This window comes from Hippocampus zosterae, chromosome 9 (assembly GCF_025434085.1).
Source record: "Hippocampus zosterae strain Florida chromosome 9, ASM2543408v3, whole genome shotgun sequence".
NCBI lineage: Eukaryota > Metazoa > Chordata > Actinopteri > Syngnathiformes > Syngnathidae > Hippocampus > Hippocampus zosterae.
Window position 1 is genome coordinate 17,513,735 of NC_067459.1, and position 12,906 is coordinate 17,526,640.

The window sequence follows — 12,906 nt, forward strand, 5'->3', positions numbered from 1 at the left end:
TGTGTGTGTGTTGTGTTTTGAGAAATGCCACGGAGATGAGCGGATGGCGGCTGTGTACAGTAAAAACACTGTTCTACACTTTGCAGAGCATGCAGTGTGTGACTCACGTGTTGTAGATACAATAGAATATACAACAGTATGGATTCACAGCAGGATGACTTAATGTCATTAATTGTAGAAATTTCTGAATCTGACTACCCTAATGTGCATGCACCATCTAAGGTCTTCTCGGATTATGAAGCCTAAATTTTGTTTATTTACATGCGGTGATAGTTCAAAGACTTGACTATTATTTCTTAATCTTAATTATTATTTATTAATCTTATTTCTAAATCTTAATATATTAAGAATATTTCCTCTCTAGCTTATTATTGGAATGTATTCAGTCAGAAGGGCCACTTAAGTAACCTAATTTGTTTTTTTTTTTCACCTGCGGGACGGTACCAAGTGCCAATGCATTTCCGACAACATCTTAAGTGTGATGGCTCATTCATAAGCACAAGCACCACAAGAGACTAACAAGATTTAGCACACGCAGCAACAAGTTGAATTATTGAAAAATGTTCACAAACCAAAACTTTAGTTTTGGTCCTCCTATCTATGGCTCTTTATTCTTAAAATTAGGCAAAATTAGACATGCCAGTGAAGGTTGCCATCCGTCTCACACATGGAAGTGATGACCAATGAAAGGTATCAGTCAGGTCAAAAGTCTTTCCTTGCACAAGGAAAGACAAACTTCACATCTCAGAGAGTTATTGACTTAATTTCTTTTTGTCGCACAAACTGAAGAGGTACTTTTTTTATATCTGCAACTCTTCCATTGCAGTTATTTGCCACACCAGTCTGAAACAGTAAGATTAATGCATAATATTACTGTATCTGGTTTAAACGGATACACCATAATCTCTCAATACATTTGTGTATTAATGTGGAGTACCACAATCATTTCTGTGAAATAAAAGTAGATGAGACAAATACGAACATACACTAATATGTCTTCATGTGTAGACTACAAAATAGGAGATACACCAACAGGTCTTGTGTCTTGGCGGTCATCAACACGTGGGTGTGTTGAGGTGTAGCTTTTTGCAGGCTAATACCTGTGTGGACGAAACGACACATTCAGTTGGGGGGGAAATAAAACCCTGTTCGATAAATCTCATTTTAGTATTCGTGCATTTGAGGAACTGATTTCAAGATGTGAAGCAATTTCCAAACAAATTTCTTTTGCCTTAATGGTTTCGGCTAATGAACAATTACCTGTAGTAGTTGGGTTTGAAAGGACCGTTCTTATTCAGGCCCAAATATTTTGCTTGCTCATCGCTGAGCTCGGTCAGGTGGGCGTCAAAGGTGGCAAGATGTAGGCTGGCCACGTATTCGTCTGGAGGAGAGATTTTGAAAGATCGTCACAAAAAATCCAAAGATGACTACATGTGATCGTTCAAACTATTTTTCATCATTTCAGAAATAAACATGCACGGTGCAATAGATAAAGATATAAAATTGTATTATTTAAAAGTACAAGCAGAGCACTGCAAATAATTTTGGAAAATTGTGAAATATTATAAATCATCGTACAGTTCTACACGTACATACTGTAATCATCCTTACCCATTTTCTTAGGAAGCAGGTAAACATCTTGCTTGTATCGTCCCTCTGGAGCATTGTACAACTCTATGAGGGCCAGGGCCTGAAAAAAGGAACGTCTTGTGTTTGTTAAATGTTACCAAAAAAAACATTTGCTTCCTTCTTTAATGTTCGTGTCAATTACATATTCAGGGCCAGAGCTTGTAGTTTTATAAAACAAACAGAGTGCGATGTGCACACTAGCGGTTGAACGACTTCCGATTTGTTTTTGTCGCCGGCACAAAGGTGACGATAGTTGGGTCGACATGAACGATGTCATTGATATTTTATCAGTTGTCAAACCCGTAATCCACACAACTGTTTACCTCGGACTTACAAATGCAAGCTCACCCTTTCACTGCCTTGCAGACAGTCGTAACTTTTAGAACTAACTCCATTTCATGTAACCTAACCGCGGGGATGCTACTGGCTACAATAACTACAAAAAAACCAAACAAACAAAAAAAAAGCTAAGAAAATCACAGGCAAAAGGAATGCTTTGCGAAAGCCGCTACCAGATTTCTATACGTTCCGAATGTATGTATATATGGCAATGAAGGTATTCGATTATAATTAGTTTTTAAATCAGTGAGTCGAGGGTGGAGTGACTGGCAAGAGGGAAAACAAGCTTGATGACGAAGGCTTGAGTGAATCACTCGCTGGATTTTTTTTTTCTTTTTTGTCAAATATTTGCATACACTTGAAACACTGCTGCTTGTTTGATGCTCGGATCCACCACCTGTCTGTGGCATCTGTGTTGTTAGTGCCTAAACACATGAATTGCGATTAATCAACTTTCCGTGCTAACCCTTCCTGCAAATTGGTAAAGTTGACAGTTCAACCCCTCGTGCATACACACTTTGCACTTGATTGTTGCTGTGTATCACATATAGGCTTTAAAGCAATGTTGTTACCTGAGTGGTGGCGGTGATGGACAGGACAAAAGTAGGAACAGTGGAGCAGCTGAGATTGAGGAGGCGTCCCTAAAATTGTAACAGGGTTTAAAATTTGTTTTTGCTAAAAGGACGCGTACGTTCTAGAATAGTGAACCCTCGCTATAACGCGGTTCAACTTTCACGGCTTCGCTGTTTCACAGATTTTTTTTAGACCATTTTTTAATGCTTTTGTTTTTTTCTCAAACAGTGCATTGTGTTCTCCATTCTGAATTGCAAAGGGACGATATACCAAAGCCAACAGTCTCTGCGCCTCGTCTCTGTACAGCACGGGTGCGCAACAATTTTTGACCGAAGATTTGTATTGTATTGTATAAAAATTGTGAAAAATTCAAGGTGACTACTTCACGCAAGGCCCACTATAAACAAGGGTTCACTGAACACTGTGTATAAATAAGAGCAATCGATTGCATATGTCCACTCACTTCAGCCAGCAGAATGACTCTCTTGCCATCAGGCCAAATGACGTGATCGACCTGCGAACGCACCCGCTCCCATGTCAGCTCAGGGGTGCGAAGGCTTGCCTGGAGGAGTTCCCGTCACATGAAAACATGCTTACTGAGTTGTGTCTGACATCTCAAATAAATATCGACTTAGAATGACCCTCTGAATAGGTAGTGTATTTACCACATCAATCTCAGTGTTGGAGTGCCCCATGTTGCACACAATGGAGCCGTTTTTCATGCGGTCCAGCTGGTCCCTGGTCACCACATTCTTATTTCCTGCGGAAAAGTCCACCGAGTGTGAGCGTGCACGGTCGACGTAGCTCAAAGCCTCAGTGAGAGCGGGTGTTGAGTGGAGTTACCAGTGCATGTGATGGTGATGTCAACATGGCGAATGACCTCATTCAGCTTGACTACCCTGAATCCATCCATACTGCTCACATGCAAAAGAAAGACGGTACGCCAGCACAATCACAAATGCACTTATGATTTAAGCAATAGGCATAGTTTGGGTAAACTTGACTATATATTTTTTTATTTTATTTTCCATTAAGTTTTAACCTAGGTATAGCTTTATCTTGCTCACCAAGCTTGAAGGGCACAAATAGGATCGATCTCTGTAATGTAGACAATAGCCCCGAGAGCTTTCAGTGCAGCACAACAGCCTTTTCCAACCTACATAAGGACAAAATCGTCAATTGTACACAGTACTATGAAGATACATTGGCGTGGGGATTTTAAATGATAACAAATGAAGTATCTCACCTCACCGTAGCCACATACAACCACCTGCTTGCCTCCAAACATGACATCTGTGGTTCTCTTCAAGCTTCAAAACAAGAGAGGCAAATAATTAGCAGATTGTGTGGAGGTGGGAAACGGCCTGTCGGTGAATCTAAATCAGCTGAGTCAGCGTTGTACTGAACAGTCAGTCTTGTTGCACTGAATCTACCACACAATAAATTTCAGTCCTCCACCAAGGAGGTAAAAGGTTGGGGTTTTTTTTAATCACCATTAAATTTTATTGTAATATAACTGCTTGTCAATTCTCTTAACAGTGTGGATTGTCACTAATCTCATGGAATATTAAATTAACTGGATGACATTTTCATAATCTTTTTGTGATATTGTTAAGCTTTTAAATCGACATTAATCTAAATAACATAATTGCGTCAAACAAAAGCAGATGGTAAAAATGAAATCTGAGCTCTGTTGAGAGCCATTCGAGTTAAATTTGGCGATGGAAAACTTGCTAAAGTCTATCTGGCCGATTATTAATCAGAGGGACGCAATATATTGCGAGGGAGTTGGCACTAGGACAGTTGAAAGCATTCACCCATTACATACAGAGCCGTAGACACATTGTGCAAGAGTACTGATCGCTGAACTATGAACAGATGGTCTTGGTGAAAACGAATAGAGCTATTATACTTTGGATCGCGGACACATCCCAAGCTTTCTAAGAAGCAATAACTGATAGGCACATGGCATCAAATTGTTCTGCAGAGCTGCCAAACAAACATTGCGTACAATTGTTTGGACATGACAATCTCGATCAGCCCACAAGAACTGGCATATCAGACTGCCCACAAGAACTGGCATATCAGATTCACTCACCCGTCCAAGATAGACTCTCTGCAGCAGTAAAGGTTGTCAAACTTCTGCTTGGTCACAGAGTCATTTACGTTCATGGCTGGCACGCACAGTTTCCCCGCTTTGGAGAGCTGATACAGCCTAGAAGAGAAAGAGGAGACGCACTCTTTTGGCTTCACATTGGACAGTCCTCCTGCGTTTGAATAGTGCAGTTGTGTATTTATGTTAGCAACGGATAACCTGTGAACCCCAGTGACGCTCTCCTCGACTATGCCCCGGATCTTCTTGAATACATTTGGGTATTTCTTGTACATCCAGTGAGTCAGGTCCCCTCCATCATCTAGGATCTAGCAGGACACAACAATTGTTAATCAATTGAACAATTTAAAGTTTCTGCTCTAGCCTCCAATCTTATTATAATACCATGTTAGGCTGCCATCCCTCAGTGTTGACACAGCGATCAATACACCACCAGAAATCGTCCTCTGACTCCCCTTTCCAGGCAAACACAGCCACACCTGAAATGTATCAAATGGGTAATATCCACGTTTCCCATGTTGACAACTCGCTGAATGTATTTAACAATGTTCATTAACATAGTACTAGCCTAGCATTCTACATGACTGCATTTCTGAAACCGCCATTAATTAGGACAGCAATGGTCAGCAAAGGGTTTTTGCTATGTACAGTATGTACTCTATCTGAAATTTCTGACAATCCACTTCCTGTATTGAATGTTTTTTTTCTTTTTGAAAAATACACACTGCACTACAGCAGCAATTCCCCAAACAGCATGTCCATCCCTATACTCGTTGAGTCACATGTCCTCAGCCTGGGTTGCTGTAGTAAGCCATTAACACACCACAGCACAAATGATCTATCCCGAAATAAATTACCGGTACATGCTTTGAACACCACATAGCAACCACCTGACCTGATTGTGCTTAATGTTTTCATTAAGATCCCTGCTTCCCATCACAGGATCGTAAATTGAAACAAATCTTTTGTTAATTAAAAAAAAAAAGAAGTCGACAAAAAAAACGCTTTCTATCCACAAAGTAGCATCGTGGGACACTGGCTTTTTTGTACATTATCCAAACCAGAGTATTTATGGGGCCACGGCAGTGACCTTTAATGTGCTTAATTTGCTCTTGTGTTTACCTATCTCTGACAGAGCAGCGGCCACTTCATTTTGTGTGGAGTAAATGTTGCAGGCAGTCCAGCGGCATTGGGCTCCAAGAGCCACCAGAGTCTCAATCAGCACCTGAAACCACAAACAAGAGTCTTGTTATCCAAGAAGATAATGACATTTACTGCTCTTATTTTAACACAAAAGCATACCATAACCTGCACTCAATATCTGGCGCCGTCAACAAACACAATAATGGATTAACTAAGATTAAAATTGAGCAGAGTTCCTATTTTGATTAATGAGTGGGCTCAAACTGAAGCTGAAAGTAAGAGAAATATCTTACTGCAGTTTGTGCAGTGATGTGAGTGCAGCCCACAATTTTGGCACCTGCCAATGGTTTCTCACTCTGTGCTCTCTTCCTTAAAGCGATCAGTGCTGACATATCTGTGAACAGAGCATTAAGAGAGATGAGTGGGAGAGAGTCGTAGGCAGATGCACAACAAAGGAGTGTGGTGGACGGCAATCACGGGCTTAGTCGCATTGAACCTTGCCGAAGACAGGGGCCTATTCTCATGTTGGAAAAGCAGTGATGTATCGACATGTTGGAACTGTTTGACCTGAGGTATGTGCTTCCAAGCCGCAAATATTTTCGCCTTGCCTCGCCGGCAACAAATGGAGAAAAAAGCAGGAGAGCTTGAAATTCCCAAAACAAAGAGAGGGAGGAGTAATTGCATTATTTTTATGCCTTGTCCCTATATATTGAAATTGCAAATTATTTTGTGGATGCCCAAGTTATGGCTCACGGATCCCTGTGGATCCCCAAATCGCAGTTTGAGAACCAGTAGCCAATATCACTGCTAGACACCACACCAATAAAAATAAATATTGTTACATGATTACCTCTTGACAGTGTCGGTCACTGAGCATTGTCGTTTGGGCAAAGACAGATCAATGAATCCAGGAAGACTTTTAAATGTTAAATGTTGCCAACAAAAGACCAAATAGCCAGTATTTAATTAAATGACATGCTGACATGTGTCCCACGTGGCCTACCTTGTTCAGCAATCTCAATCTCACGTCTCCCAAACTCGGCTTGTTTAATGTTCTTGACGCAGAAGTCACTGCTGCCTTTGGAGTTGACCTGTGTTTTGTCTCGAGGTGAAGTTTCGTCATCTGAGCTGTCTGTGTAGGATGCAGCTGGCAAGTACAACAAAGATTTAAACGGAGGACAGATATCGTTGAGTTGAAAGAAAACGCAGAGCTGCGAGTGAATATCCCACCAAAAGGATATTACTGTTAGGTTTGACAGTAAAAGTAGGTGAGGGGGGAGGACTAGAACAGGTTCTTACCCGAGCTGTAGCTATCGGTGGACGACTGAGAGATGGAGCGGGAGAGTGAACGACGGCCTGCTTTGGTGGGGAACCGGCTGAACTCCTGCTTGTCCTCCACAAACTGGATTTGCTGGCAAGTCATACACAATACATCTCAATTCAAATAGCTCTTTTACAAACTGATGCATGAAAATATTGAAATGGCATGTAAATAGCAATTCTTCCAAGCATCAGCGATTCAAGGATCATGCACTGACAGAAGATATCAATGTTCATTGAGTCCACTACTGAATGTTTTATCCGTTGTGCGAGTGTATAGTACAGCACCGCAGATGGGCCCGCTTAATGATAAACGACCTCTCCGCAACTCAGCAGACACTGGAACACTCTCACCATGAAGCAACATGCTGGGCTTTCAACCGTGATCCGTCTTTGGTTTCTTGGAACTAACAAGAAACTCTGCATGCCAGTTGAAATAACATGCTGTAGCAACAATGAACAATAAGGAGTGGTTTCTAAGAAATGTACCTGACAAGACACAGATATACTTCACCATTCATTGCCTCGCGCAGTCTCAAAACAATACTGAATCCAGGGGTTTGTTAGCATCGGAACAAGCTGTATTACAAAGTACTTTGAAGTTACCCCCTTGAAACGCTTAGGATCATAACTTTATCTGTGACACGGCATGGAAATTTAGTCAAATGGCAATCTCAAATTCAAATACAACTTCATTATTGGCAATTAAAAAAAAGAACGCAAAAAACATATGATCCGGGATTACATTTGAGTCACTGTCAAAAAGGAAAGAGGATGTGAAAGTATAACTCCAAAACAAGGTTGCTGGGTTAAAGATTGGACAGGGATTTCTGATGTGAGCCGAGTTAAACTGTATTTTTACCCACCACTTCACCTGGTCTTCTTTTGTACACTGCAGCGTCAACTACATATACTTGAAATTTTAAAGGCTTTGCAACATTTCAAAGAGTGACTTCGTCCTTATTCTTTGATGATTGCGGCAAAAAATAAAAATAAATAAAAAAATGGCGCTGTGTTCTCTTAATATTTGGCCTACACTCATGCGTTGAATAAAATGGCTTAAAGGGTTTTCAACTTCACTGCGAGCATTGATTGTCTGGCGTACATGTGCACAAGCCAATCCTCTAGTACCAACTTTGAAAAGGTGGTATGGGTTTATCTGCCCTTATTTTTGCTCAGTGCAATGTCAGACAAACTGTCTCCATGGTGAGTGACCTTGTTTGGGTTACAGGAAACAATAGTGTGAAAAGTCTGACAGCCAAGAAGACAAAGGCGAGGGATGGATTGGCATTGCAAGAAATTAAAAGACATTTAGCTCAGTTCCCATGCTGTAATGTATCTTAGGTTAAAAAAATCACTTCAACTCAAATAACAGGATGGAGGAAATACACACTCTAAAAACATACTGTAATTTTACAAAATGCCTTTTAAAAATATTCCTACTGAAAATGTTATTATCTTATCTTTATATCTATTGTTAAAAGTGAAATAGAAGCTAGTTGCAAGGCTTAGTTAAAGGGACAGAAATCCAGTTGACACAGTTTAGCTTAGCTGGGTGTTACACGCTCATTAAACGATTATTGCCTGAAATAGGTTGCAAAATACAGCAGTGACAATCCTCGGTGTGTTTCGAACTTGAGACGGCGTGTTTACCTTTTTAACCGGCTTGTGAGTGGGCACCGCGCTGAAGGCGGACGACAGCTCTTCCATGTTCATTTCGGTGTTCTTGCTCACAGTCATGACAGAATATTTCTCGGCCACATTTTCGCTTTCTTTCACCTCTTTGCTCGCCTGCTTCACCTCCAGCTTCACCTCCACGGTCGTCTCTGACATCGTTGGCGGGGGTTTGCCAGTCGTTACCAGGACAAGAACGAAAGCCTTGCTTAAGTCTTCGTCTTCTCTGCTTGTCAACGTCAGACACAAATGGCATCGATGTCCTGGCAAATGCTGGCGAGCTACGCGGCACCAACGAGGGGAAAATGATTTCTCAAATGACGCAATGTAAAGTACAAACTTCTTTTGGCGTTGTGAGTGTTCGCTGGTATGCTGTTAGCCCAAGTGAGGTCGTGTTGATCGCTGGACTGGTTCAACTGTCACCTGCTACCCCAGCTGAGTGAGTTTGTGGGTGGCGGCTAACGGACTGAGGGGGGCGTTTCTATCGACAAGAAGAGTTCAATGTAACAGTAAGAATGCGGGAATCTTGGAACTCTCCATATTTCCGTATTTTCTACGTTTTGGGGAGATTCCAATTAGCGAATGTTCAAGACGGCAACATAATTGCAATTTTTAGCAGCAGGCGGAGTACACCCTGTACCGGTTGCCAGCCACCAATTGCAGGGCACGCATAGACACCATTCGCGCTCCACACAGGAAGTCCCTGGCCGGATTCGAACCGCTGACCTCTACAATGTGAGGCGGGCGTGCAAACCAGTCACTCAACTCCCCAAAATTGTTGATGGCAGTATTAAAAATGCCCGATGCGAATTTTGACAAGTGACTTTTACGTTATTAATCGAATAATATGAAAATTACCCAGTTTCATTTTTTCCGAGCGGGGAGGGGGCTAAAATTGCCCCGCCTTCCCAGGACAAACTGGCTTTTCGAACGAGCTCAGACGCCATTTTCCATCGACAGCGGAAAAGGACGTCACGTTCGAACAACGCCCCGGTCAAATCACACTCCTAATTAACACTGATAAAGTAGAGTTTTCTTGGATCGTCATGTAAGTAACATCATAGTCTTACATTGTTGTTCTGGTTAGTAATTTGAAATAAATATGTGATCCTTTGTTTGATTTCTGCCACCAAGTCTGAGGCCTTGAAACGGGTGACGGCCATTTTAGCTGTCTCGTGCTAGCCGTTAATCTCGAAGGGACGAAGTTTCTAGCGAATTATACACTTTATTTGGCTGCTGTGGAGCAATAACAAGCGCTTTTTACGATTAGTTGATATGTTACCGGTGGATGTATTGCTTCCCGTGAGACACTAGGAATAGCGGCCTTTCAAGCTAAGGCTAGCAAACCAGCTAACCGAAAATTGGCCCGGGCCCTCCCCCCACCGCCATTCTACACAATTGCATGTAAGGAATAATGGGCGTTCGCGTCGTGGTTTATAATATGAATATACGTTTCGAATTAACATAACCAATGCTAAACGTTAGTGCATCATCCAATCGATCTATTGTTGTTACTTGTAAATAATTGCGTTTTCGCATTTCCTGCTGAGACTAATTTGTCGTATCTATAATGTGCAGAAGATCTATGAGATCAGATAAACCTAAAAAGGATGTGCAACCATGGTACTAAAGCCTGTAAATTAAACACAAACGTAACTGTAGCCGTTTTTAACGACTTTTTTTTTTACCATTTACAGATCCAGTCATGCACCGCGAATGCCCCCTTGACTGCAAGGTCTATGTTGGCAATCTGGGCAACAATGGCAACAAGACGGAGTTAGAAAGGTCATTTAGTTACTATGGGCCTCTCCGCAGTGTGTGGGTGGCCAGGAACCCCCCAGGCTTTGCCTTTGTAGAATTTGAAGACCCCAGAGATGCTACTGATGCAGTGCGAGAGCTTGATGGGAGGTAGGAGGCGAGCATAACTAAACATGACATACAAGCAACGTAGCATTATGGCTACTAATTGTCACATTTTATGCCTTGTGTTTTGTCTAGAACATTGTGTGGTTGCCGTGTGCGAGTGGAGCTGTCCAATGGGGAGAAACGCAGTCGCACCCGTGGTGCCCCGCCATCGTGGAGCAGGCGCCCCCGAGACCGGGATGATTACAGGCGGCGTAGTCCACCAGCAAGGCGAAGGTAACCTACCAGATGTTTTTGACATTGGTCGACCACAGCCTGCATTTGTAATGTAATCCCAGCAATTGCTGCTGCTGTCTCTTTCCTTCACGGGATACTACAAATTGGGGGCTCGTGGTGTCTTTTTATGCTTTTCTTAGGTTTTTCTATGTTTAAGGCTCATGTTATCACTGCCATTGACAGTGTCATTTTACAGGGACAATGAAATATAATATGAGTTAATGTTTGATTAAAATAGAACCTCCGGTTACATTTTGTAGTCCCTGCTAAGTGATTAGACTACCTACTATGTTTGGTACTTTCGTCCCATATCAACCAACCTCGGGGAGCAAAAACCCTGCTAATTTTTAAGTCTTAAGATAGAGGTGGTAAAATGCCTTTTATTTGAGAATAACTTGTCTAAAGCGAGAGCATTGTGAAATAAATGGATTTACTATCTAAACCTCATTTATTTTTATTGAAGGCACTTGCTAAAGTGATTATGGGTTCTTTCTTTCATGCGACAATACTTCAAACTTTCTTTGGCTGACTAGTGCGGCTTATTGAACAGCTGTAGTTGTTGAATAAACAACCTTGTGGAAAAAATATTTTTTTGAATAACTTAGTTTTACCCGAAGTTAATTAGTAAACGCTTTGCGGGGACTGCAGTCAATAGCAGTATTCAAGTTTAAATATAGATTGTACGCCGTAAGCACCAAGTGCGCAACTAAGACAAAAGTTAAACTGGGAGGGGGTTAGCGTGCCAAATGTGATGCTTTTCCTTTTTGTTTGAGGATGCTTTTTATTTTTCATATATATTAATAAGAATGAAACCCGTTGCAGAGCCACCACCATGCCTCTTCTCACCACCCTCAGAGTCAATCAACTAGTCCTCTTTCAGCATCATGTGACTGCTGACCATCGTGCCTCAATCAGCTTGACTGGTGCTGTCACATGACCCAGGCATGGCCAGTCGTCAGGTTGCACCAGGCCATTGGTTCCTCATCATGCTCTTCTCAACCACCTCCTCCTTCAACCTTAACCCAAACAGCAGCGGCCCACCTCACATTCCAATCAGCGTATCGCGTTTCCAAATGTCGACAACCTACCAGCAGCAGCCTTCGGCTAACCAATTAAAGCAGGGAAAAAGCCGCAGCCAGCTCCCACCTGCCTGCCACCTTATCACCTCGCAGCATCTGGCCAGGTCTATTCTGCCAATTCTTCCTACCCGGCCGACAGTCTGCCTCCCTTTCGTCATATCTAGCTTGTTGAAAACCAAAAATACTAGTAAGTTTTCCTGCTTCATTCAGTACACTGATAACAGTTGTAAAAGTGAAGAGACAGCTGGTTTACCAAGGTTGCTCCTTTTTTTTCTCTTTTTTTTGGGTAGACATTTACATAAGTGTCATTTTGTCCTCACCCATTACTGTAATTCCTTGTTTCCAAAGGTGAAGGGCCCACCTTCAAATGTCTGGAACTTAGAATCTGATTAGAAACTATGCTATAAAGGGGTTACAGCATAGTTATCAGCAGATTTGTACCTACAACCTGTTTACTTGGCTACTCCTTACTATTTCCAAATGTTCTCGTGGTGTACATACAGTAGACTAGTTAGATGTTAATCCTTCAAAATTGGCAGTCCACGGTGCAGCGTCCCATCTTCACAAGGGGAGCAGTTGGTGTTAGTTGGCTCATCTTGAGGTTTTGGCTTCACATCTTATAACTAACGTAGTTGTGGAATGGACCTTCTACTGTGGGTTAGGTGAAACCTTCTGAAGAGTATTGACATACGGCCCAATACTAGTGGTTTATGAGAGCATATATTTAGTGCATTTCTGATGGGGGGGTTGGCACAGACTAACGCGTTTTATATGTAAGGGTCTGGCGATGACATCTGCGTCAGTTAAAGTTGTTAACGTTTTCACATTTTCTCCACACAGATCTCCACGCAGGCGGAGCTTTAGTCGCAGTCGCAGCAGGTATGTTAATTTTTGAGA

The 12,906-nt window shown here is 42.0% G+C and overlaps 2 protein-coding genes across 4 annotated transcripts in view; one reads left to right on the forward strand and one right to left on the reverse strand.

Moving 5' to 3' along the window:
• Positions 1-556: 556 nt before the first annotated feature.
• LOC127607909 (S-adenosylhomocysteine hydrolase-like protein 1) lies at positions 557-9,388 on the reverse strand. 2 transcript variants are annotated; one of them, XM_052076672.1, is made up of 17 exons: positions 8,771-9,383; positions 7,097-7,208; positions 6,801-6,944; positions 6,091-6,191; positions 5,777-5,879; positions 5,039-5,133; positions 4,856-4,962; positions 4,640-4,756; positions 3,788-3,851; positions 3,609-3,697; positions 3,385-3,455; positions 3,207-3,301; positions 3,005-3,103; positions 2,541-2,609; positions 1,612-1,690; positions 1,261-1,381; positions 557-1,100 (listed from the first exon to the last, which is right to left on the reverse strand). In XM_052076672.1, exons 1-17 carry the CDS (start codon positions 8,948-8,950, stop codon positions 1,094-1,096), a joined length of 1,653 nt encoding a protein of 550 aa, XP_051932632.1. In that variant the 5' UTR covers positions 8,951-9,383; the 3' UTR covers positions 557-1,093. The 2 variants fall into 2 exon arrangements, with proteins under 2 accessions (XP_051932632.1, XP_051932633.1); XM_052076673.1 differs by lacking the exon at positions 557-1,100 and having other exon boundaries at positions 1,257-1,381; positions 8,771-9,388.
• A 284-nt stretch (positions 9,389-9,672) lies between these two features.
• The window catches only part of srsf3b (serine and arginine rich splicing factor 3b), a 30,927-nt gene continuing 27,693 nt past the window's right edge, over positions 9,673-12,906 (forward strand). The window contains exons 1-4 of one of the 2 annotated variants that reach the window (XM_052076718.1): positions 9,673-9,839; positions 10,489-10,699; positions 10,790-10,930; positions 12,850-12,888. In XM_052076718.1, the coding sequence (XP_051932678.1) occupies positions 10,497-10,699; positions 10,790-10,930; positions 12,850-12,888 (383 nt within the window). In that variant the 5' untranslated portion in view covers positions 9,673-9,839; positions 10,489-10,496. The remainder of the gene's footprint in view (positions 9,840-10,488; positions 10,700-10,789; positions 10,931-12,849; positions 12,889-12,906) is intronic. The other variant, XM_052076717.1, reaches the window with a different exon arrangement.

Coding starts and splice junctions, on each gene's coding strand:
- LOC127607909 (XM_052076672.1), bottom strand. CDS start 8,950: ATGTCAGAGACGACCGTGGAGGTGAAGCTGGAGGTGAAGCAGGCGAGC. Junction 2,610..3,004: donor GAGTCATTCTGCTGGCTGAA/GTGAGTGGACAT, acceptor TTACAATTTTAG/GGACGCCTCCTCAATCTCAG. Junction 1,382..1,611: donor CCTGCTTCCTAAGAAAATGG/GTAAGGATGATT, acceptor TCTCTCCTCCAG/ACGAATACGTGGCCAGCCTA.